The sequence below is a fragment of the Artemia sp. Qi Xiang Cuo genome, chromosome 17, assembly GCF_049724085.1.
Source record: "Artemia sp. Qi Xiang Cuo chromosome 17, ASM4972408v1, whole genome shotgun sequence".
Taxonomy (NCBI): Eukaryota; Metazoa; Arthropoda; class Branchiopoda; order Anostraca; family Artemiidae; genus Artemia; species Artemia sp. Qi Xiang Cuo.
In genome coordinates, this window is record NC_142810.1 from 39,011,881 (window position 1) to 39,039,142 (window position 27,262).

The window sequence follows — 27,262 nt, forward strand, 5'->3', positions numbered from 1 at the left end:
ACACACACATATCCATGCCTCAGGCTTGTGAAAGTGCATGTATATTTTCAAGTGCATACACCCTTACTACTGTTTACAGCGTTACCGTAGCCATACAACACCAACCCCTTTCTCCAATAAAAATAGCTAAGGTCCCCTGTTATAGCAAAATTCGCTAATTGCCAGTATAAGACATATAGAGACCGCATTAACCAAGAGAATATACTAAAAAACAACATTGTTATTATGAAATATTAATTTTTGGTTTATAAAGATTGAAAAAATGTCAAGAATTTTGTTGTTGAATCCTGTTTAATATGTTAAGCAATAAATAAAAAAGGGGAAAAAAAATGGAGAAAGTTAAAAAAAAATAGAATCTGATCCAAATTGTGATTCACTATGTGTTTATGCTTATTTTTGGTGAGTATCCTCATATAAGTAAAATGTGGAGAGCAAATTGAATGCTTTAACCTGAAATTCCAAAAACATTAAAAATCTACTCCATAGATTTGGCAAATCGTATATCCTGTGATTTTTTCTGCCAATTTTTAGACAATCGCATAGGTTAGAGGGGCAGATTTTACCACCAATTACCATCAACACATCAATCAACTGGAACTCCGCGTGTGAAACGAGTTCCATTCTCATACCTTGGACAAGGAGTTAGTAAAGGAAATGCTAGTCAGTTAAAAAAAAGTTATAGATTTACAGGGAATATAAGCCACTTTCACACTGAAAATCTTTTGACGCGACGAGAAATCCAGCTGTCATATTTAAATTCCTGTTGACAGAGACTGATATTCACTTAATGTCTGCCGATGCTCTGTTAATATCCATGTTATCATTTATCGATGGGAATGTTTTCTATATTCTTCACTGCCAACATAGAAATTTTATATTTTAGCAAACAGTTCAAAAATAAAGGACTCCATAAGTACGTTATAGTGTAAATGTTGACACACAAAAAAAACTTTTTGAAATCAAAATAATATTAGACCACCTGGTCTCTGTGATTGGAGGCCTGAAAGTAATGACCTCCTTTATATTCATACTGATGGCCATGTTAGACCCTTTTCGACTCACAATCACTCAGGGCTTATTTAGGGGCAGGTGCTAAATGATAGGTTATTAATCATTAAAAACTACGTTAAAACTGATTAAAAACTAATCATTAAAATCATTAATAAATTCTAATAGAGGGTGAGAAATAAGGGAATTTAATTTTACTAAAATACTAAATAAATATTAGCATTACAGAAACTTTTGAAGTGTTCGTTTTTGAGGACCCGATCATAGGGTCCTGAGTCAAACTTTCTGCGGCTTTTGTGACAATGGGTGTCCTCATGGTTCAAATTTGAAACGCAGTAAAATTTGTAGATTGCCAGTTTAATCACAATTGGCTGAAAAAGCTAAAATACGTATCAGGTGGCAGCCAGGCTTGGGATCAGGTGCGCCAAATTTTACAGACAGCCAAGTGAAAAGCAGAGGTAAATTTCACAGTTCATACAATAGCATTGAGTGCTCTTATGCATCTCTTTTTTCCTAGCCTTGTCATTTAGAATCGATGATCGTAAAAAGTTGGGAAAGTGTTCGTTTGATAAAAAATTCTAAGTTCTAGCTGTCGTTTAAGAGGCAAAACAGTTTGGAAGGTAACACATCAGTCTTTTTCGCCCTTTGTGCCCCCGTGGTCCAAAAGGACGCTCGATTCAAATTTCAAGATATCCAGTTTTATTCAAATCGTAATAGTCGCCTTTAAGGGTAACATTAAGATTGTAGCAGTACAGAAAAGGGCCAACACCCATCGAAATGAAGGCTAGAAAACCTTAGCATTTTATTGGTAAATATATAGGCCGATTCAAATATTGTCATCTGATGTTTTTGAAAACTTTTTTTGCGATCACTTTTGTACACATATCCATGAAAGAGATTTAAAATGAATAAAATAGTGCAATCTGTTCAGTTTCATCGCATAATAATTTATTTTTCTTTTTTTCCCCTTAATAGGCCGTCCTAAATTAAAACGCATTACTGTATCAGAGGCAACGCTATAGAGATGCCTATAGAAAAGGCCATATGGCTCCAATGTTTTATTATTATTTACTTTTTTTCCCAGAGGCACTTCATATGGAAGGGGTCGTCGTAGAAATTCAAAGGGGGCTCATTCGATTGGAAATCGAGAGTTCTAGTGCCCTTATTAATAGTCGAAATTGATTGGAGGGAAAATAGCCACCCACACCCATTATTCCCCCAAACACATCTAATCAAAATTTTAAGAGAGCCATTTTGTTCAGCGTAGTTGATTTGCACATAGAAAATATTTTTTTGAGCAGGACACTCACCCAAACCCTCAGGGCAAGGGTTTTAAGTTATGGCCTGGGGGTATATAAGATTTTTATCGAACCCGTTGTCGTAGAAACTTCGAAAAAGGCTCATTCGATTGTAAATTTAAAGGGCTAATGCCCTTTTAACAGTTGAAAGTGATTGGAGGGCAACTAGCCCCCCCCACGCCCATCATTTCCCTAAACGCAGCCAGTCAAAATTTTGACATGGCCATTTTATTAAACGTAGTTTTAAGTTCTTGAAATTAAGTCTTTGAGGAAGACAACTCCCCCATAGTCCTCAGGGCAAGGGTTGTAAGTTCTGCCCTGGGGGCATATAAGGTTTTTATAGACGAAGTTGTCGTAGAAACTTCAGAAAGAGCTCATTCGATTGGAAATTTAAATGGCTAGTTCCCTTTTTAGAAGTCGAAAGTGATTCTAAGCCAACTGACACCCCTTCCACGCCCACCATTACCCCAAACACATCCAATCAAAATTTTGATATAGCCATTTTGTTCAACTTAGTTGAAAGCTATGGAAATTATATGTTTGACCAGGACATTTCCCCCACAGTCTTCAGGGGCAAGGGTTATAAGTTACGCCCTGGGGGCATATATGGTTCTTATGGAAGGAATGCTCGTATAAACTTCAGAGAGGGCTCATTTCATTGGAAATTGAAAGTTCTAGTTAACTTTTTAAGCTTCAAAAGATATTGGAGGGTAGCCAGCTCCCCCCCCCCAAACCCTTTTTTCCCAAGTGCATCCAATAAAAATTTTAGGAAAGCTATTTTGTTAGAAATAGTTCAAAAATCATACAACAAAATTCCGGTGTCGACACAACCCCCCCCCCCCCCCCGGGCCCGAGAAAGGCTTTGTAAGTTATGCCTTAGGGGCGTATATGGGTCTTTTGGAAGGGATGCTCATATTAACTTCAAAGAGGGCTCATTTGATTGGAAACTGAAAGCTCTAGTTCACTTTTTAAAAGTCAAAAGGAATCGGAGGGAATCTACCCCCCCCCCCTCCCATCCACGCCCTTTTTCCTCAAACCCATCCGATAAGAACTTTGAGATAGCTTTTTTTTAAATAGTTCAAAGACCATATAACGAGAACTCAGGGGTCAACTCCGCCCCCAGGGTCCGAGGGCAGGTGTTGTAAGTTATGCCCTGGGGGAATATATGGTTCTTAATGAGGGGATGCTCGTAAAAAATTCGGAGATGGCTCATTTGATTCGAAATTGAAAGATCTAGTTCAGTTTTTTAGAGTCAAAAGAAATTAGAGGGCAACTAGGCCCCCCCAAGCCCCGTTTCCCCAAATGCATCCAATAAAAATTTTGAGATAGCCATTAAGTTAAAATTGCTCAAAAGTCAGATAACAAAAACTCAGGTGTCGTCACAACTCCCCAGGGCCCAGGGACAGGTGTTGTATGTTATGCCCTGGGGCATTGTTTGCATGAAAGGGATGCTCGTATAAACTTCAGAGAGGGCTCATTTGATTGGATATTGAAAGCTCGAACACACTTTCTAATTGTCAAAAGAGATCCGAGGGCAGCTAGCCCCCCGCCACACGCTTTCTTTTTCGAATCCCATCTGATGAAAATTTTGAGATAGACATTTTGTTAAAAATAGTTCAAAGGTCGGATAAGAAAGAAACCGGCGTCAATAAAACCCCCAGGGCACAGGGGAAGACGTTCTGAAGACGTTCTAAGTTATACCCTAAGGGCATGTATGGTTCTTATGAAAGGGAAGCTCGTATAAACTTCATAGAGGGCTCATTTGATTGGAAATTGAAAGTTCTAGTTCACTTTTTAAGAGTCAAGAGAGTTAAACTATCCCCTCCACGCTCGTTTTCCCCCAAACCAGTCCGCTACAAATTTTGAGATAGCCAGTGTTTTGGAAATTGTTCAAAAATTAGATAACAAAAACCCCCCAAGAGCCCGGGGGATAGGCGTTGTAAGTGTTGTCCTGGGGGCTATATGGTTCTTATGAAAGGGATGCTCATATGAACTTCAGAGAGGGTTCATTTGATTGGAAATTGAAACTTCTTGTTCAGTTTTTAAGAGTCAAAAGAGATCGGAGGGCTAATAGCCCCCTCCTCCACGCCCTAAATGCAACAGATAAAAATTTTGAGATAGACATTTTGTTACAAATAGTTCAAAGTTCTGATAACAAAAAACTTTAGTGTCGACACAGCCCCCTAGGGCCCGGACTTAGGCGTTGTGAGTTATGCCCTGGGGGCATATATGGTTGTTATGGAAGGGATGCTTGTAAAAACTTCCTAGAGGGCTCATTTGATTGAAACTTGAAAGTTTTAAATCACTGTTTAGGAGTCAAAAGTGATTGGAGGGCAGCTATCCACCCCCCCCCCCCCACACTCCCTTTATTGTTTTCCCAGAGGAACTTCATATAGTAGGAGTTTTCGTATAAACTTCAAAGGGGGCTCATTCGATTGGGACTCGAGAGTTTTAGTGCCCTTTTTAAGAGTCAAAAGTGATCAGAGGGCAATTGGCCCCCCAAGCCTCTTTTCCCCAAATACATCTGATAAAAAACATGAGGTAGGCATTTTTTTTAAATTATTTCAAAGAACATATAACAAAAACTCCTTTACGCATGGTCATTTCGTTAAAAATAGTTCAAAGGTCAGACAAGAAAAACTCCTGTGTTGAAACTTCCCCCCCCCCCCCCTCCAAGGCCGGGGCAGGCGATGTAAGTATTGCTCTGGGGACATATATGGTTCTTATGGAAGGTATGCTCGTATAAACTTCAGAGAGGATTCATTTGAATGGAAATTAAAAGTTGTATTTAATTTTCTCAGAGTGAAAAAAGATCGGCGGGCAACTAGCCCCTCCCGCCCTCCATGCCTTTAGGTGTGTCGGAAGGAAAAACCCATCTGATAAAATTTCAGGTGCACATTTTGTTAAAAATAGTTCAACCATCAGATATTGAAACTCCAGGGTCAACACAACCTCCCAGGGCCCAGACACAGGTGTTGTAAGTTATACTCTGGGGATTTATATGGTTCTTACAGAAGGGATACTCATTTAAACTTCAGAGAGGGCTCATATGATTTCAAATAGAAAGTTCTAGTTCACTTTTAAAGAGTCAAAAGAGACCGATGCTTAATCTAGTCCCCCACTCCCTTTTTCCCCAAACCCATCCGATAAAAATTTTGAAATAATAATTTTGTTAAAAATAGTTCAAACATCAGATAATATAAACTCCGAGATTGACACATTTTCAGTTTGATTAATTAATAAAAACTTTCCAAAAAATAAGTTTTTCAAAGAAAAGTTAAGGCCATTTTAAACTTAAGCTCAACAGATACAAATACCTGTTAAAATTCAAACTCAAAACGACCAGAAATTACTATTAAACAATAAATGAAACCCAAAACGAACAGAAATTGAATAAACAATCATAGCAAAAACAGACAACAATTAATAATATAGATGAATAAATAGATCTTAAAGAGAGTAATTCTTAGATTGAATATGAATATCAAGCTTAAAACGAAAAAAATATTTTCCTATTGAAGTATAAATGAAACTCAAAACGAACATAAATTAAATAAACAATCAATGCAAAGAAACATACAATAGATATTAATATAAATTAATAAATAGATCTTAAAACGAGTGAAACGTAAATTGAATATGCAAATTAGGCTTGAAACGAACAAAAATCATAACAAACAAGAGTTTGGGTATGACCTCCTTCTCTCACTGTAAAAGTCTAAAACCTACTGCGTCATTGGCGCTTTACTGAAAACCAATTTTACGACAAATATTTTCTTTTGTAATTAATATTGAAAATAAACATTAAAATTATAGAAAAATTTTGAACTGATGAGAATTCAGCAATTAATATCATGATGCATCAAATATTCAGTTTAATTTTTTAGCTCTGTTTAAAGTTCTTAAAGACGAATATAGTTTCCCTACAAACAAGTGTTCGGATACTGCCTCCTTCCCTAACTGTAAATAAAAACCAAAAGCCTACTGCGTCGTTGACGCTTAATTGAAACTGAATTATATTACAAATAATTTCTTTTCCAGTTATTACAGCATTGAAAATAAAAATAAAATACAGTAAAATAAATTCTTGAACTGATGGATCTTTCAAAAATTAATATCATTATACATCAAATATTCAATTTGATGTGGTTTATACTTTCCAAGACTGTTCAAGACGCATATTATTATTATTATTATTATTATTTATTTATAACCCGTCGTTACAAAAACACAAGACAGAGTACAATAAAGATAAAGAAAAATAAAAAAGAAAAAAAAAAGGGACAAATAATACTTCAACGGATACAAACGAGAAAAACACTAAACTGACAAGAAATACGAAACATTTCTAAACTTGACTACTGCTTGAGTAAACTATGCCAGGGGTGGTTACCAATTTTACTGTTAAAACGGGAAATCTGATTTTCAATTATGAGAGTGGGATCTGCCAGTTTATACCTATTAATGAGGTATGTGTTACGTGTCCAGGGGGGGTCTTAAAAGGTACTTAGCATATTTTAAAAATATTGCTCGAAGTTTCTGTTTAGCGGTGCATGGAAATGTTCGCCAAAAAGGGCTCAAGTATAAAAAATGGGGCAATGATAGTGCAGTATACAGCCGAGCAAGGATAAACCGGTTGAAACTGAACTTCGTTGCAACCAATCTGCTGTATGCAAAACCGGTACGCTTTTCGAGATGCTGAATTAATAGCTGTCGTGTGTGTCTCAGCGTTTTACCAATCGGTAGTCCAAGATAAATGATGTGATCTGCTGGCTTAATACTTGTCTGTCCAAGGTCTATGGTAGGCGGGACTTGGTTTTCGGGCCAATTAAACAGTAATACCTCTGATTTTGCAGCGTTAAATTCTAGGCCTATTGCAGCATATTGCTTTTGAAAAATAGCAAAATTGTATTCAATGCCACCAATATTCCGGCTCATATTTAAAATATCGTCAGCATAACAAAGAAGAGAAAGGTCAATACCATCCAGAACACACGTTATTTGGTAATTTTCCTGTGCTGAAAGAACACTGTTATTAAAAGCCGGGGCAGAAGTAGGAGCACCTTGCCGGGCGCCTTTTCGTACTGGTACGGTTGGGTAAATTTCCCTTATATTCTTCTCGGGCGAAACAACTTTTATTTGTGCCTGGAGGTTTTCATACATGTCCTTTATTGGCATTATGACATCTCGTTGGACGCCTCTCTTTCCCATTTCTAGAATAATTTGGTCGTGGATAAGGGAATCAAACGCACGCTTGACATCATGAATACCGATCGCGACCGACTCGCCTGAGCTTTCAGCGTCAATAAGGACAGAAGCCACGACGCTTAGCGCATGGCCACAACCAAAACCAGGTTGAAAGCCAAATTGGGAGGGTGGTGCATAACATTTCTCATTTATTTCTTTAATTATAAGTAGCTAAAAAATTTTGCAAAAAGTTGTTGATATAGTAATGGGTCGAAAAGACGTACATTCTTCCAGGGGTTTCCCCTTTTTTGGCACAGGGGTAAGGGACCCTATGCAAAAATTACTGGGAACCACACCTTGCACAAAAATCATCTGAAAAAGCAGGGCAAGGTGCTGAATGAGCATTGAAGATGAGTTTTTTAAATGAAGAGCAGAAATTCCATCAGCACCTCGTGACTTTTTCTTTTTAATGCGACGGAGCACGTTCTGAACCTCGGATACCGACACAGTAACATCAGAACGGTCTGTGCTTGATAGGAAATTATGCAGCTCTGCCTTGTATTTTGCACTAAGAGTCGGACAGGGGGATTTAAACTCTTGTTCGTAATAAGTTCTCCAAGATTCAAGGGAAATTGAAGATGCAGCAAAATTCGGCTTTCTTTCGGAAAGAGTCTTCCATATACGGTCAGGATTTCGTAGATCATCTTCAGAAGACTTAGCAATTACATTAGACCGGTGGAGAGCCAATTCTTTTCCAAACTTTCTTTTTGTAAGGAGTCTAACGGCATTTACAACCCCAATTCTCGGCCGTCCACACTCCTTCCAAACAGAAAGCCAAAATTTTGCCTGGGTGCATGCATTAACTAGGCCAGCATTTTGCGACCAACCTGAAACTTGCGTACCGGTCTTAATTTTCTTTATGGGAACAGCAGCTTCCTCAGCTGAGCGAAGAGCGTGTGTAATTTGGGCGGCATATATATCAAGTTCAAGTCGGGCCTCTTTCGGTTCAATTCGTCGTGACTGGATCAGAAGGTTAAATGGGATTTTAATATTAGCTAAAATTTCATCCAAAACTTGTGTGTAAACCGACGTATTAACATTATTCCAATCCCGTATTTGCGTCCATTTTTTTGTAGTTTTTGCTGCGTTATTTTGGTGTGGATGCTCAGATTGTGTAGCGGGAGGTGTGATTTGAAGTTCTATTGAAAAATGGTCAGAAGTAAAAGTGGTGTCAGACACCCGTACTGAAGTAGGGAGTAGGTCTTTAGAGCAAATAACATGGTCTAAATTAGAAGTACTTCCTGTGTTGTGTATGTATGTAAAATTTTGGTTTTTTTCTAAAATGGTAAATGTATCATCTAGGAGACCATGTACCATACTTTCACGATCACCGGTAAAAAGCGCGTTAGTTTCAGTAAATTCAGCACTCATAGGACAGTTAAAATCACCTAATATTACACAAGGCAATCTTTCTAATCGGATTTTGCTAAGACATTCAGCTAATTTACGTAAACTTTGCGCAAATTCGGAGTGAGATGCGTCATCACGATAGTCGGTTGGCATGTATACGTTCACAACAACAAAATTACACACTTGAACCGCTAGAATGTTTTGCGTTGAAAAAAACAACTTTGATTCAAAATCGTTACTAATATACGTCACGAGACCCCCGGAGGGCCTTCCTTGGTCCTTGGAGGCGTTTTTGTTATCTAATTTTTGAACAATTTCCAAAACATTGGCTATCTCAAAATTTGCAGCGAACGGGTTTGGGGAAAAAGAGCGTGGGGGGGGGGCTAGTTTAACTCTCATGACTCTTAAAAAGTGAACTAGAACTTTCAATTTCCAATCAAATGAGCCCTCTATGATGTTTATACGAGCATCCCTTTCATAAGAACCATGCATGCCCTTAGGGCCTAACTTAGAACGCCTTCCCCTGTGCTCTGGGAGTTTGTATTGACACCAGAGTTTTTCTTATCCGACCTTTGAACTATTTTTTTAACAAGATGTCTATCTCAAAATTTTCATCAGATGCGTTTTAAAAAAGGTGTGGGGGGAGGGCTAGCTTCCCTCGGATCTCTTTTGACTATTAAAAAGTAGGCTCGAACTTTCGATATCCAATCAAATGAACCCTCTCTGAAGTTTATACGAGAATCCTTTTCATACCAAGAATATATGCCCCAAGGCATAAGTTACAACGCCTGCCCCCGGGCCCTGGGGGTTGTTACGACACCTGAGTTTTAATTATCTGACTTTTGTTAAATTTTTAACTTAATGGCTATCTCAAAATTGTTATTGGATGCATTTGGGGACAAGGGGGAGGGGGGGGGGCTAGTTACCCTTCAATCTCTTTTGATTCTAAAAAAATAATTAGAACTTTTAATTTCCAATCAAATGAGCCATCTCTGAATTTTTTACGAGCATCCCTTCAATAAGAACCATATATTCCAACAGGACATAACTTACAACACCTGCCCTCGGGCCCTGTGTTGGCCCCTGAGTTTTCGTTATATGGTCTTTGAACTATTTAGAAAAAAACTATCTCAAAGTTCTTATCGGATGAGTTTGAGAAAAAAAGGGCGTGGCGGGGGGGGGGCTAGGTGTCCTCCAATCTCTTTGACTCTTAAAAATTGAAGTAGAACTTTAAATTTCCAATCAAATGATATCTCTTTGAAGTTAATACAAGAATCCCTTCGATAAGACCCATATATGCCCCCAGGGCATAACGTACAACGCCTGCCCCCGGGCCTCGGTGGGTTTTGTTGACACCGGAATTTTTGTTATATGATCTTTGAACTATTTTTAACAAAATAGCTAACTTAAAATTTTGATTGGATGTATTTGGGAAAAAAGAGTTTGGGGGGTGGGGGGAGCTGGTTACCCTCCAATATCTTTTGACGCTTAAAAAGTTAACTAGAACTTTAAATTTCCAATCAAATGAGCCCTCTCTGAAGTTTATACGAGCATTCCTTCCATAAGAACTATATATGCCCCCAGGGCATAACTTATAACCCTTGCCCTGAAGACTGTGGAGAATGTCCTGCTCAAACATATGATTTCCAGAAATTGCAAATACGGTGAACAAAATGGATATATCAAAATTTTGATTGGATGTGTTTGGGGAAATTGTGGGCGTGGAAGGGGTGTCAGTTGCCCTAAAATCACTTTCGACTATTAAAAAGGAAACTAGCCATTTAAATTTACAATCGAATGAGTCCATTCTGAACTTTCAATGACAACAATGTCTATACAAAACCTTATATGCCCCCAGGGAAAAACTTACAACTCCTGGTCTGAGGGCTGTGGGGGAGTTCTCATCCTCAAAGACCTAATTTCCAGAACTTAAAGCTACGTTTAATAAAATGGCTATCTCAAAATTTCGATTGGATGTGTTTGGGGAAAAGGCTGGCGTGAGAGGCGGGTTCGTTGCCCTTCAATAACTTTCGACTATTAAAAAAGGCACAAGCCCTTTGAATTTCCTATAGAATGAGCCTTTTTTGAAGTTTCTACGACAATGCCTTCTATAAAAACCTTATATGCCCCCAGGGCATAACTTAAAACCCTTGCCCTGGGGGTTAAGGGGAGTGTCCACCTCAAAAACATCTTTTCTATCTGGAAATCAACTACGCTGAACCAAATGGCTATCTCAAAATTTTGATTGGATGTGTTTGGATAAATGATGAGCGTGGGGGGGGGGAGGGGCTAGTTGCCCTACAATCACTTTCGACAATTAAAAATGGCAATAGCCCTTTTAATTTCCAATTAAATGATACTATTTTGAAGTTTTTATGACAACGCCTTATATAAAAACATTATATGCCCCCAGGGCATAACTTAAAACCCTTGTTCCATGAGGGTTGTGGGGGAATATCATCCTCAAAAACATATTTGCTATCTGGAAATAACCTACGCTGAACCAAATGGCTATCTCAAAATTTTTATTGGAAGTGTTTGGATAAATGATGAGCGTGTGGGGGGGCTAGTTGCCCTCCAATCACTTTTGAATATTAAAAAGGACACTAGCCCTTTGAATTTCCAATCGAACGAGCCTTTTTTGAAGTTTCTACGACGACTCCTTCTATAAAAACCTTTTATGCCCCCAGGGCATAACTTAAAACCCTTGCACTGAGGGTTGTGGGGGAGTGTCCTCCTCAAAAACATATTTCCTATCTGGAAATCAACTACGCTGAACAAAATGGATATCTCAAAATTTTGAGTGGTTGTTTGTGGGGAAATGAAGGGCGTGGGGGGGGGCTAATTGCCCACCAATAACTGTCAACAATTAAAAAGGGCAATAGCAATTTCAATATCCAATCGAAGGAGCATGTTTTTAATTTTCTACGACAACGCCTTCTATAAAAACCTTATATGCCCCCAGGGCATAACTTAAAACCCTTGCCCTGAGGATTGTGGGGGAGTGTTCTCCTCAAAAAAATATTTTCTATCTGGAAATCGGCTACGCTGAACAAAATGGCAATCTCAAAATTTTGATGGTGTGTGTTTGGGGTAATTCTGGGCGTGGGGGGGCTACTTGCCCTCCAATCACTTTCAACTATTAAAAAGGGCACTAGAACTCTCGATTTCCAATCGAATGAGCCCTCTTTGAAATTTCTACGACGACTCCTTCCATATGAACTGCCTCTGGGAAAAAAAATAATAAATAACAATAAAACATTGGAGCCGTATGGCCTTCACTATAGGCAACGCTATAGCGTTGCCTCTGATATTGTTACTTTGATATCAGTTTTGATACTTTGATGAATGTTTGATTTTTTTTTTAAGTTTGATTTTGAAATAAGGAATTTTTTAAAACTTGAAATTTTTTGCAATTAAAAACGAACAAAATTTAATTAAAAAAAAATTTCCGTAGAAGAAGTTTTTCAAAGAAAAGTAAAGGCCATTTTAAACTTAAGCTCAGCAGATACAAACACCTTTAATAATTCAAACTAAAAACGACCAGAAATTACTATTAAAGAATAAATGAAACCCGAAACGAACAGAAATTAAATAAACAATCATAGCAAAAACATACAACAATTAATAATATAAATGAATAAGTAGATCTTAAAGCGAGGTTGCTTAGATTGAATATGAAAATCAAGCTTAAGACGCAAAAAATATGTTCCTATTGAAGTACAAATGAAACTTAAAACGAACAAAAATTATATAAACAATCAATGCAAACAAACATACAATAGATATTAATGTAAATTAATAAATAAGTCTTAAAACCAGCAAAACTTAAATTTAATATGCAAATCAAGCTTGAAACGAACAAAAATCACCCCAAACAAGGGTTTGGGTAGGACCTCCTTCTCTCACTGTAAAAGTCTAAAACCTACTGCGTCAGCGATGCTTTACTGAAAACTATACGCGTCTGGAACAGTCTTGAAAAGTATAAACAACATCAAATTGAATATTTGATGTATAATGATATTAATTGTTGAAAGATCCATCAGTTCAAGAATTTATTTCGCTGTAATTTTATTTTTATTTTCCATGCTGTAAGAACTGGAAAACAAAATATGTATAATATAATTCGTTTTATGTTAAGCGCCAATGACGCAGTAGGCTTTTGGTTTTTATTTACAGTTAGGAAAGGAGGCAGTATCAAAACACTTATTTGTAGTGAAACTATATTCGTCTTGAACTACTTTAAAAAGAGCTAATAAATCAAACTTAATAGTTATGTATAATGATATTAATTGCTGGAAACTCATAAATTCAAAATGTTACTATAATTTGAATGTTTATTTTACTTATTAGATTCCGCAGACAATATTTATAGTAAAAATTGTTTTCAGAAAAGCTCTAATGACGCAGTAGGTTTTTTATTTTTACGGTGAGAGAAGAAGATCATACCTGAACTGTTTTTTGTAATGATTTTTGTTTGTTTCAAGCTTGATTTGCATATTCAATTTAAGTTTCACTCGTTTTAAGATTTATTTATTAATTTACATTAATATCTATTGTATGTTTGTTTGCATTGATTGTTTATTTAATTTCTGTTCGTTTTAAGTTTCATTTGTATTTCAATAGGAAATATTTTTTTCGTCTTAAGCTTGATTTTCACATTCAATCTAAGCATTACTCGCTTTAAGATCTTAAGATTTATTCATTTATATTATTACTTGTTGTATGTTTTTGCTATGATTGTTTATTTAATTTCTGTTCGTTTTGGGTTTCATTTATTCTTTAATAGTAATTTCTGGTCGTTTTGAGTTTGAATTTTAAAAGCTATTTGTATCTGCAGAACTTAAGTTTAAAATGCCCTTTACTATTCTTTGAAAAACTTGTTTTTCGGAAAGTTTTTTTTAATTAATCAAACTGAAAAAATTGGTTTGTGTCAATCTCGGAGTTTTTATTAAATTCATCAGGAAGCCTAACTTGCTGATTAGAAGGCTATTTTTGCAACGACATAGAATTTAAACATCAAAATATAGTAAATTCATGCGTCATTGATGGTGTCTGATTTCAGCCGAAGTTGGTATTTCATGGTTTTAGAAGTAAATATCACAAATGTGATGCTATAATTGCACTATAAGCTTAGCAAGACAAGACAGAGTATGTGGCAGTCAATCCAATCAAGGCTCACTCGCTGTGTACGTTGAATTCCCAGAAATGGATCTGGTCTAAATTTGAGATATCTTTTTCTCCAATTGATCTGATTTTGGAATATCCAAATTCTTGATCTTGGACCATAAGGTCAAGGCCGTATATAGGGGGTTTTATCGAGTTTGATCCCCTTCTCTCTCACAAAGCTTTTGTCCGACTCGTAGAAAAAAAAAATTGTCAGAAAAAGGTAACAAAAGTGCCTGTAAATATATCTTTTATAGGATTTGTAAAGTTTTTTTTGTGAACCCCCCCCCCGCCCGAAGAACATCATGGATACGCTATTGCTTAACGTGCTATACCTTGCCATATAATTGTTTGCGGCAAAACCTCCTGAGACCTGGTGTCCACGCCTGTTGACATCCCTTTAAAATATTTTTTGTGGAGAGGCCTTGCCATCTAGCAAGGTTTCGTTGTTTTTTGGATCTAAATTGCCATCTGTGGTTTTCTTTCAGAAAGTTCCTTCAACTTTTAGTGGTGTTTTTACAATCTGGAAAAGGCTAAAAAAAAAGGAGATGAAAACAAGCAAAGGTAATAAAAAAGAAAAAAAAAGAAAGTGGTGAGAACGAGTTGTGGGAAAAATCAGGTTTACTCTCTTGATTGTAGACAGTGCTTAGATAGTTTTAAAAGCAGTTAGTTTGATAAGTGCCATCTTTTGGAACTTAGAAAGCCTCCATGTCCACGTCTGTGGACATGCGGTTCCAATCGAGTTAAAAGCTAGGGTTGATTTTTCGTAGTTCAAATCTTGATTCTAATGGGGATATCAGAGGCCAGTGATTGTTTTATCTACCAAATTGGCAACAACCTATCAGTTTTAAGCTTACTGAACCTGTTCCTTCATTACAGTTTCCCTTGATGACGCCCTCAGAATGCTCGATGAGAGCGATCTGGACCTCTCTGATTTAGATGATGATGAGGAATGGATCGAAAGCCACTCTTTGTCGTCTTCAGACTCTGATGGTGAATCAGTTGTTAAAGCCATTCCGTCATCAAGCACTTATGCTGTTCTTCCAGACGTCAAAAGTGAAAAATCTGATGATGACGTACCCTTAGCAACCCGTGCCAAACGCTTGAAAGCTGACAAAGCAGCAGCAACCTTGCCCTGGAGGAAGTCTCGACGGTTCGATCATCCTCGTGGCCCGGAAGTGTGCCTCTCTCACTTCCAGTACCACGACGACTGGAATCCAGAACAATTCTTTTTGCAATATTACCCGGAGAGCTTCTTCGAACGTACAGCTTTTTGCATGAACTACAACTATCAGTTGGCCCACTACAAAAGCTTGAATATAACTCCAGACGAGCTGAAATTTTTTTTTTTGCATTGTCATCCTGATGGAGAGCCTGATGTACTGGTCTCGGATGTTCAGGGTGCAAGCCACATCGCAAAAGATGAGTCGAGGCAGATTCTTTACAATCCGTTCGAATCTGAAGTTTGTTGTTTATTCAGAAATCTCAGACGAAGAAAAAACCAAAAATAGACTTTGGAAGGTGCAGTCGATCCTTGAAAACTTCAGAAATATCTGTCTCCAGTTTCCGCGTGACAGGAACTGTTTAATTGACGAACAGATGATACCCTTCCATGGTATGTCGACTCTCAAGCAATATTTGCCCAACAAGCCTAATCCAGTTGGATAAAAAAAATTCTCCTCGCCAGCTCCTCGGGGCTGATGCTTGACTTTCAAATCTACCAGGGAGCCACCACCTTGGGAGAAGAGCTGAGAGCACATGGCTTGTCAGCTGGGATCGTACTGCGCTTGTCTGAGACCCTACCAGAAGATAAATACCTCTATTTTGGCTGATTTTTCTCGTCTGTTAAGCTCCTCGACATGTTGGCTGAAAGAAAAACAAATGCGACCGGAACTATCATGAAGAACCGTTTGGGTGCCAACGGCCCAACGCTTTCTACCGAAACCGAAATGAAAAGAAAGGGCAGAGGAACCTCTGTCATGTCTGTGCGCTCAGATAGAAAAGAAGCCGTGACCCAGTGGTATGATAACAACTTTTCTCCTGTCTTCAAACTGCAAAGGCATAGAGGAGGAGATTACAACACCTACATGGGTGGGGTCGACCTTGTGGACCGCTTGGTTAGCTATTACCGATTTGAAACGCGTACTAAAAAATGGACCGTGCGTCTGTTTCATCATTTTGTAGATGCTGCACTAGCCAATGCATTTTATGAGCTGAAGGGCCATGGCCCAGAAGTTTCTGATGACCTCAAACAGCTCATTGACCTTCGGAGTGTTTGTGGATTGTTGTGACTTGGCGAAAGCAGCCCGATGCAGAAAGCCTGGATGCTGCAAAGGCTCAAGATGGATGTGCTCGCAGTGTAAAATCATTCTCTGCTTGACAAGAGACATCAACTGCTTCAAGAAATTTCATGAAGAGTAATGATTTGTTTTCAACGTTTTGAATAATCTTTTTTAATAGACGAAACAGTTTTTTACTATACTTTTAGCTCAGCAGGGACCCAATGACCACACCTCTGGACCTCCTCAGGAGGGAGAGATGGGGGGTCAACTTTTTTTTTTTTTGTTGATCAATGGTCAAATGATTTTTTTTTAAGTCAACTACAAAGAAATGAACATAATCGGAATGCCATTTCTATGGTCATATCTCTGGGGGATAAGACTATAGTTGTATCATGGTTCCTGCGTCAGTAAAGAATCTAGGTTATACAATATCAGCACTACTTTCATCAGGCAAGATCTTAGGTAAAATAGAACAAAAATGCTGAATAGGACAAATGAGTTGACAAAATCTGATTTTCTGGCAATTGGTAATGGTATTTGAGAAAGGTATATGACAATTTAATCGTATTTATCAGAGATCTGTCTTGCCCACCCAAACACCCTCCCATCTACAGTTATCACTCATAACACATTTTCATATTTGTAATTAGTGACTTCAAAAACCTTTAAATGCCAACTTGGGGGATATTAAACACCGTTTAGATAACATGTACTAACGTGGAATGATTGTGGACTTGTTGCAATATTGGCCTTGAATATAAAACGTGCTGGAAATTGGAAGATATTCGTATTTTTAAGCAAAGTTTTGAGTTTTTAATGGCTTAAATAATCACATTTTAGCTAAAACCAGAAATCTGGACTTTGATTCAAATTCAAAATCATTTACATTGTCGACTGGTGGAAAGTTGTTGACTGAAGAATAGTGGAAAGTTGTGAAAGGATGGAAAGTTGTGTGTGTTTGGAGCTGCGATACAGGGAGTTTATTGGTGGGTTTTACGTTGATGGGAGAGGAGGGTCGTTTGGCCAAGAGTTTAGTGTGTGGAGAGTTTCAGGATTGGGAGTTGAGAGTGGGATGATACCAGGGGGAAGTTGTGGGTGTGGTGACGTGTTTGGGTTGGACGTTTTCTTAAACAGTTACGTGATAAAGATTTGCACAGTGAAGAGTTTTGTAGGTGGGAAGTTCACTGAATGGGTATTTGCAGTAATATCAGACTACTGCACCCTCTTTTTTTCTTAGAACATACCGGTATTTCTGTACTGTCATCAGTTTCACTGTAGCCAAATGTCCCGATAGCTTGCAAGTTGTGTGTCCCAGAAGTAGGGTCAAATACCAGAGAGACTAAAGTGTAATTTCCTTCCGCATCACCATTTTCATCAATGTAAACCTGGAAAAAGATTGAAAAAAAAAAACGATCTTAATTTTCAAGACTTGAAGGAGGGAAAACGTTAATAAAAATATCGAACTCGTGAAGATAGTGGGTATAAGGGTAATCAACCTTTTTCTAAAATAATCCAAATGACAGTGGGCTATATGGTATCTTTGTGCTTCTGAACTATCCAATACCCCCTTATCTCCCAAGAAAAATTATCTTATCTTCGCTCTAGGGTCAGACCATCTGCGGTTGTATGCGTGTCACTGTTTACAAGTATTGGTGTTGGTGGTCAAACTCACTTGGGGAAAAAGAATCCATACTAATTTTACTCTAGACTAGCACCACTCGGTAGCAAAGCTGCATCTAGTGGGGCTTGGATGGTAGACATTATTACGTCTTTTCTTCTTTCGTAATTTTGTCCTTTCGTGACCTCACTAGCGCTCTATAGCATAGATTTGCTAAGAAATAAAAACTTGAGGCTATTAAAGTCTCATTAGTTTCAAAAAAAAAAACTTCTTCCTAGCCTAATAAATAGTTTCAAAATGAAGCAAAATTAAACTTTCAAAGCCGCAAAGGTAAACTTCTCAATGATTATGCAATGTTAGACAAGTTAAAAACAGAATTATCGCTCCAAGCAACTGAGATCAAAATTATGTATCTGTTCTAGATTCCCAGAAACATTCATGGAAAAGATCTTGAATTCCCAATTTCCAACTTTGCTATGTGCCAACTAAATTGCTTCGTAGATTTGGAAATACTTTCAAATCTTATCACTTCGCTTTAGTTTTCCTTGGTACTATAACGGACATCTTTTTCTGAATAAGCTAAATTGTATCAACCCGAGAAGACAGTCACAATTTTCTAAAAGCTAGATCTTAAATTAGTTATCCTGAAATGAAATTTCTTAAGTGACTTTTTTCTATTTTGACATGCTATTTGGTCAGTAAATTTCCTTCATTGCATCTAAGTAATGGATTCTAATTACATAGAAAAGCTTATGAGAAACCAAATGATATAAAGTTTAGCAAATGAAATTACCAAATTACCAAATTATACAAAATTACCGAATTACCAAATGAAATTTAAATTGTCAACTCATATCCGATTGCCTAAGCAAAGAATATTCGACGTCTTCTACTTTTCAGAGATAATAAAAATCCCAATTCAAAACAACCAGTTCTATTTCTTTTTTCAGCTATGGTCAGGGGCGTCCAAAAAGGGGGGGGGGCAAGGAGAGAAGTGGCGCACCACCCCCACCCCAAATTTTTTGGGATTAGGTAAAATTTTGCAAAATAGGCAAAAATTCAGCAAAATTCTAGATTTCTGCAGATAATTCGGCATAAATCAGGTAGCGATTTGGTAAAATTTACGATGGTACCCCCCCCCTCAATAAAATGAATTTTGGGACGCCCCTGGCTATGGTACCTGTTATATTCAGTCTTGTGATCTGAGAAAAGTAAGGAGGAAGACGTTGATTCTAATCTAATCACCTTTATATATTGAATATTAATAAAAATATACCTACATCGTAGTTTTTCTCAGTGACCCTAAGCTAATTATAACCTACTGCAGACAGATAAACCGGTTTTTCTCGAATCATACAGATCAAATTCTTGACTGCGATCGGGATATGGAAGTACCTGCTGTTTTTTTCCGATAAATGCATAACAAAGTCATTTATGAAGAAAGCTCTGCTTTGTTATGTTTTTTTTAAGAATAATCAGCCACCATCAATCAATGCAGCCAGATCAATTCCTAAATTTTTGTCTTAATCGAGGTTTTTCCTTGGGCTTGTCTATGCGCTCTAAAATTCTTTAATGGATTAGAAAAAAAAATAATTCGCGCAATGAATCGGTACAACCAAAATTTTCTTTCAAAATTTGATTTCCTCATTAAATCCGCTTAATGAGGATAAAACAGGGCAAATCCACTTACCATGGAAGTTTCATGCCGGTCGAAAAAAAAGTTTCGCCCATTTTGGAGTACCACGAATCAATAAAATCGTAATTTTTTTTAAATCTTTTCTCCTCTTATATTCGTTTTGCCCAGTGTAGGAGTAGTATGTGACCTTATACTTTGCTTCCGTATATAGCAATTTCAACGTTTGCGTCTCTACACCTTTTCAAAGAGAGTGACTATCCCCATGCATATAGGTAATACTTCTACAAGACATTACACCTTTTCAAAGAGAGTGAGAGCTATGCGTGTCAGAAAACCGGTGCGTCTTGTTTAGCAGCCAATATATTCAATTATTTTTTTGTATATATTCAAGTTTCAGATTAGAATTTTCTACCGTTTGAATAGTTCATTCATTCTAGCAGTATCAAATATTTTTGGAAAAATTTACATTGATAGAGATATGGAATATTCTAAGCGACTTCTGGTGAGTAAAATTGTCTCATTATTATAATAAAAAGAAATCTATTTTTTTTTCTCGTCATTAAGTTGGGGAAGAATTTCCTTTACCTTCCTTACTTACGCTTTTTTTTCACTGTGTTGTTAGCTCTTTTAAAAAAAGCATTTCACTAAATATTCAAAACAAGGTCGTTAATTTTATCTATAATAAAAAAGAAATCTATTTTTTTTTTGTATATCTATTCATTTAGTGAATTATTTTATTCTTTGCTTATGCTTTTTTTTCGCAGTTTTGTTAGCTCTTTTTAAAAAAAGTATGTTACTAAATATTAAAAAAAGGGGTGAGTCAGTTTTGCTATAATAAAAAAGAAATCTTTTTTTTTGTCTCATAATTAAGTTAGGGAAGAATTTCCTTCCTTTCTTACACTTTTTTTTTTCACTGTGTTGTTAGCTCTTTTAAAAAGCATTTCGCTAAATATTCGAAAAACAGGGTCGGTCAGTTTCGCTATAATAAAAAAAAAGAAAATCTATTTTTTGTCTCGTCATTAAGTGGCTTTTTTTCAAAATTGAGTTATGAATTAACTTACGAACTATGCCTGAACTGGGCACTTTAATTTTTACGAACTTGGCACTTTAATTGTTGATATGGAAGGAGAAAAACAGTTCTTCTCTTACAATGATTTATTTAGTCCAGGTTAACTGCTTTTGTCGTTTTTTTAAACTTTTGGGAGTTTAGTACTGTGATATTATTAATTTAGATATATAATTTTTAAAAATCTTTGCATAAAAAAAAAATATAATTGTCAACTTTTCATGTTTGATACTATGGAATTGAATGCCTAATGCCCTCCGTTAATATTCTGAATAAGTAAGAATTGAGCTAGCTAATTAAATTGCGTCATTTTTTCAACTTTTGGGGGGTTTGATATTAAAGGGGTAGTACCCTCCCGTAAGCTAAATAGTTTGAAAACTGAAAATGATTTTTATATTTTAGAATGCCGTTGATCAATCATCGCAGCAAAAACGTGCAAAATTGAATGAAGCCCAGGACAACGCTGAGACAGGAGTAATCAAGCCAAGTGCCAGCTCTACACAAACTTCTATGCAACCTGGCAGGAAATTCAAGAGGGAATGGATGCTTTCATATAATGCTTCAGTCTCATCCAATCAAGATCGGGAGGACACTCCTCTTCATGCCTTGCCAGGGACTTCAGATGTACAAGTGCAGTTAGAATTTGTAAATGTATATAATTTTTTTTCTTTCCGTATTTTCAAAAATAAGGCAAATTTTCTGAAGCGCGTAACTTTTGATGAGTAAAACTTAAATTTGTTTCGTAACTATTCTATAATAATCCTATTTCATTTTCTTTCATTACCATTAACCACATTAGGATCTGCCTCAAGGGGAAGGCTCAGAGGTCCTTCGTTCCCCCATTTCTGAGGGCTGGGGAGGGGGGGGTCAATTTTGGAGGGAAAACCAAAAACACTCAGAAAAGAAAATGAACGGGATCTGCCTCAAGGGGAAGGCTCAGAGGCCCTTCGTTCCCCCATTTCTGAGGGCCCGGGAGGGGGGGTCAATTTGGGAGGGAAAACCAAAAATACTCAGAATCGAAAATAAATGGGATCTGCCTCAAGGGGAAGGCTCAGAGGCCCTTCGTTCCCCCTTTTCTGAGGGTAGGGGAGGGGGGTCAATTTTGGAGGGAAAACTAAAAATACTCAGAATCAAAATAAACGGGATCTGCCTCAAGGGGAAGGCTCAGAGGCCCTTCGTTCCCCCATTTCTGAGTGCAGGGGAGGGGGGGGGGTCAATTTTGGAGGGAAAACCAAAAATACTCAGAATCGAAAATAAACGGGATCTGCCTCAAGAGGACAGAGACGATACACACACAGAGTCAACACACACACAGAGAGACGAGACACATAGACAAGAAATGCCAAAAACACACACAGAGACGACACACACACACAGATACAAAACACACATAGAGGCGACACACGCAGAGATACAACACAGACACACAGAGACAACACCCACACAGAGAAAACACACACAGAGAGACGACACACACACACACAGACGACACACTAAAAAGTGACGACTTACACATAGAGAAGACACACACACAGAGACGACAAACACAAAGAGACGACACACATAGAGAGATTACACACACACACACAGAGACGACAAACACACAGAGACAACACACACAAAGAGACGACACACAACACACAGAAACGAAACACACAAAGAGACGACACATGCACAGAGACGACACACACACACACAGAGTCCACTAAAAAAAAGAGAGACGACACATCCACAGAGATGACACATACATAGAGACGACACCAGGACCGACACGACACACAAACAGAGTCATAGTGAGAGAGCTATCCAAAAAGTTGGGTTGATGTAGGTTCACTTAGTGTGGCGCGCCACTCTAAGTGAACCTAGATCAACCCAACTTTTTGGATATCTCTCTCCCCTGCCCTCAGAAATGGGGGAACGAAGGACCTCTGAGCCTTCCCCTTGAGGCAGATCCTAATGTGGTTAATGGTAATGAAAGAAAATGAAATAGGATTATTATAGAATAGTTAAGAAACAAATTTAAGTTTTACTCATCAAAAGTTACGCGCTTCAGAAAATTTGCCTTATTTTTGAAAATACGGAAAGAAAAAAAAATTATATACATTTACAAATTCTGAATGCACTTGTACATCTGAAGTCCCTGGCAAAGCATGAAGAGGAGTTTCCCCCTCATCTTGATTGGATGAGATTGAAGCATTATATGAAAGCATCCATTCCCTCTTGAATTTCCTGCCAGGTTGCATAGAAGTTTGTTTAGAGCTGGCACTTGGCTTGATTACTCCTGTCTCAGCGTTGTCCTGGGCTTCATTCAATTTTGCACGTTTTTGCTGCGATGATTGATCAACGGCATTCTAAAATATAAAAATCATTTTCAGTTTTCAAACTATTTAGCTTACGGGAGGGTACTACCCCTTTAATATCAAACCCCAAAAGTTGAAAAAATGACGCAATTTAATTAGCTAGCTCAATTCTTACCTATTCAGAATATTAACGGAGGGCATTAGGCCTTCAATTCCATAGTATCAAACACGAAAAGTTGACAATTTTTTTTTTTTATGCAAAGCTTTTTAAAACTTATATATCTAAATTACGAATATCACAGTACTAAACCCCCAAAAGTTGAAAAAATGACACAAGCAGTTAACCTGGACTAAGTAAATCATTGTAAGCAAAGAACTTTTTTTCTCCTTTCATATCAACAATTAATGTGCCCAGTTCTTAAAAATTTAAGTTCTCAGTTTAGTCATATATTTTAATTTAATTCATAACTCAATTTTGAAAAAAAGCCACTTAATGACGAGGCGAAAAATATATTTTCTTTTGTTTTATTATAGAGAAAATGACAGACCCTGTTTTTCGAATATTTAGCGAAATACTTTTTAAAAGATATAACAACACAGTAAAAAAAAAGCATAAGAAAGGAAGGAAATTCTTCCCTAACTTAATGATGAGACAAAAAAAAAAGATTTCTTTTTTATTATAGCGAAACTGACTGACCCCTGTTTTGAATATTTAGCGAAATGCTTTTTAAAAGAGCTAACAACATAATGAAAAAAAAGCGTAAGTAAGGAAGGTAAAGGAAATTCTTCCCCAACTTAATGACGAGACAAAAAAAATAGATTTCTTTTCATTATAATAATGAGAAAATTTTACTCACCAGAAGTCGCTTAGAATATTCCATATCTCTATCAATGTAAATTTGTGCAAAAATATTTGATACTGCTAGAATGAATGAACTATTCAAACTGTAAAAAATTCTAATCTGAAACTTGAATATATACAAAATAATAATTGAATATATTGGCTGCTAAACAAGACGCACCGGTTTTCTGACACGCATAGCTCTCACTCTCTTTGAAAAGGTGTAATGTCTTGTAGAAGTATTACCTATATGCATGGGGATAGTCACTCTCTTTGAAAAGGTGTAGAGACGCAAGCAAATAACGTTGAAATTGCTATATACTCAAGCAAAGTATAAGGTCACATACTACTTGTAGGCTATATAGCTACGAGGTTGCGAACTGACAGTACAAAAACAAACTTGAGCCTATATGACGAGAGACTAATCAATACAATAAAGTTGCTTCAATGTATTTTTTTTATCGAGGTCCCCTTGTCCTGTCATGCCCTGTAAGTTTAAGTAAATGAGAGAAAACAGAATTTGGTTGCAAAGCTTCGGGTGTCACATTCAAAATGCCAAAATTCAAAATGCCTTTTTTTTCATTGAGCTCTACCTGGTCCTTTCCACGAGCCTGGAATTTTTTTTTTCCGGTTTTTGGGTCGGTGTCAGCAATCTAATTCTCTTTTTGTATATTAAGGTTCCCAGAACGAAGAAACTTACCATAGTAAGCTTCAAGCCGTTCGGCTTTTTGGTGGGCCTTTTTTGGGACAGCCAAAATTTTTAATCAATTCTTTCTTGTTCATTGAGCTGCTTTTGGTCCAAGGAATCAAGGATATAGGTTTTGAGCTGATCTTAAAGAAAAAATCAACCCTTTTCTGGCCCCATTTTCACGTGAACCAATACTTATTTTATTTTTGATCCATTGGGGTTCACTTGATCCAAGAATTCCGCACCCCAAACTAAATTTTACCTTTGCGCATGAGGGTTTCCACGGCCCAGAAACTTGGAGCAGAAGCTTTAAGCTGTTCAGAGAATACGGTGTTTTAGCCCTCCTTTTGCTCTTTTTCAAGGGAAACAATATTTTTTTTCCTGGCAATTTCAATCAACCAGGAAAAAACAGACTTTTCTGGGTCATTTTCAAATCCCTTGTTTGGGATGCTCGTATCCGAACAAAAAATGCGTGACCTTTTTTGTGCCCCATTTTCGATACCTGATTTTCTTTTGTTCTTTCTTGTACATTGATATCTCCATGGCCCAAGGACTTGGCAAAAGTTTCAAGCCGATAAAAAATAGCCCCTTTCGGAGCCACCTTTATTTTGGGCCCATGCCCCAACCCAGGATGCTTTTGTACATTAAAGTCCTCTTGGTCCAAGGACCTATAGTTCCGAGTTTCAAGCGATTTAAAAAATTTTTGTGGCCTTTAACATGCCCAAAAAGATCTTTTAAAGACCACACTGGCTATACATGACATAAGACACACAAGAAAAAATATAATAAATAAATAATAAAATTAAGTAGCCGAGGATTCGAGGATAATAACAGCCATGCAGTAGACACAAAAGAAGCGAAAATGACAAAAGCAGATATTTCGTCAAGGACCTCCGTTATGCTGTCTTCAGTGCTAAGAAAAAGAAGAAAAACTAACCTTTTGAAGTAAACTCGAACAGAACAGAAGAAACACTGAATAAACTTCTTCTTGTTCGAGTTTATTTCAAAAGGTTAGTTTTCTTCTTCTTTTTCTTAATACTGAAGACAGAATGGCGGAGGTCTTATGTCATTTTCGGTTCTTTTCTGTCCACTGGCTGATATTAACCTCGAATTCTTGACTATTTCCTTTTATTATTAATTTATTATATGTTTTTCTTGTTTATCATAGGGCTCTAAGTATCAAACCGATCAAAAGCAATAGAGCTTTGGACCACTTTAGATCCCCTAATACCCTTGCTCTCCCAACAAAACCTGTGTTTCCCTTGGCCCAAGAAACAATCCCTACAAGTTCCGAACCAATCGAACAAATAAAAACAAGTTGCCCTCTTTTTTTTACTACAAAGCCTGTCTTTAAACACTTGGTAACTTGCATGATTTATAGCCGTTGCCCTAGGGGCTCTGACAGTCTTGATATCCCTAAGGCATATTTATTGGACCTTTATGAAGAAAATGGATATCACAAAATTTTAGTCCGACATCATGGGAACTATGTTGGGTCTGAGAAGCAACAAAGAGCATGGGGGTGATTGGCTACCCTCCAATTCCTTTGAGGGCAATCACCTCCAATCACTCGGTCTTTAAAAATTGCAAAAGAGCTTTCAAATTTAAATCGAATGAGCTCCCTCCCAAGTATCTACGGTAGCGCCATCCATACAAAGTGATTGGGGGGGGGGACAAAAGAAAAAACAATAATATACGAGAGGCAAGGGCATGTCAAAATAAAGACTAAAGAAATCCTCTTTATTATGGTGTTGAATTGAGGCGACAAACTAGACTCCACAAGGCTCCACCCAAGCCCCTGTTCTCCAAAAAACTAAATTAGTAAGCTAAATTACAAGAGCCCGGAAATCATTGCCCCCAATTTAGTCTGACCCATAGCGTCATGCATGAATAATCGGCTAAAACTAATCCCATTATCATTATGATTCCTTACAAAAAAGCAATAGGCCTAAGTAACATTTGCGTTATTTCAAAGTCAAGTTGAATCATGCTATTCCATCGTTATGCCTTTTTATGTGCCGTTCAAAAGCTCAGTAGAATAAATCACCGATTTGCCTACATAATCATAAGCTATAGACAATATTTCTGACATGTGCGAAGTGTTGTTAAATTGAAGGATGTGTTACTTAAAAGCAAAATTTTAGGCCCTATAGATAATTCGGACTATTGGCTTATTGGGTCTCAATAACTTATTTGACTACTTTAAATTTTACTGCCATATGGTCTGCATACTATGTTTAATAACACCATATAAAAAAAAAAGATTTTCAGTAAAAATGAATAGGGAATTTAAACTTAAAACAGGCAGAAATTAAGTCATAAAAGAAGTGAAACTTAAAATGAACCAGTTATATTCATAAGAATAAAGAGAGAAACGTAAAGAGAACAGAAAGTATAATTAACTTCAAAATATGATCATAACCAACATTACTTACCATCAATGAGAATGGTTACGTGTCGCCCCCTTCAATCATCTAAGGGCTAAGGCGTCATTTAAACTTTACTAAGAATAAAGTGTGTTTTGAACAATTTGACTGCTTTATGGTAAAATTTGCAGTGTTTGTTCGTTTTAGGTTTGACTTTAGTATTAATTTATATTTGTTTTAGATTTCATTTACTAATCAATAGCAGCTGCTTTTTGTTTCAAGTATAACTAATTATACGACTACTACTAGTCCTTTCAAGTTTTAGTTTTGCACTTTATTTTTTATTTAAAAAACTAATTTTTATTTTCAAGAGATTAAAGAGCCAAGGTGAAACTT

At 37.0% G+C, this 27,262-nt stretch overlaps 1 protein-coding gene across 1 annotated transcript in view; it reads right to left on the bottom strand.

Moving 5' to 3' along the window:
* LOC148942182 (guanylate cyclase 32E-like) overlaps window positions 1-27,262 on the bottom strand; it is a 183,862-nt gene that overhangs the window by 129,489 nt on the left and 27,111 nt on the right. Inside the window, exons 2-3 of the mRNA XM_089103247.1 lie at window positions 22,951-23,022; window positions 17,596-17,736 (exon numbers count right to left, since the gene is read on the bottom strand). Of these exons, the coding sequence (XP_088959373.1) occupies window positions 17,596-17,736; window positions 22,951-23,022 (213 nt within the window). The remainder of the gene's footprint in view (window positions 1-17,595; window positions 17,737-22,950; window positions 23,023-27,262) is intronic.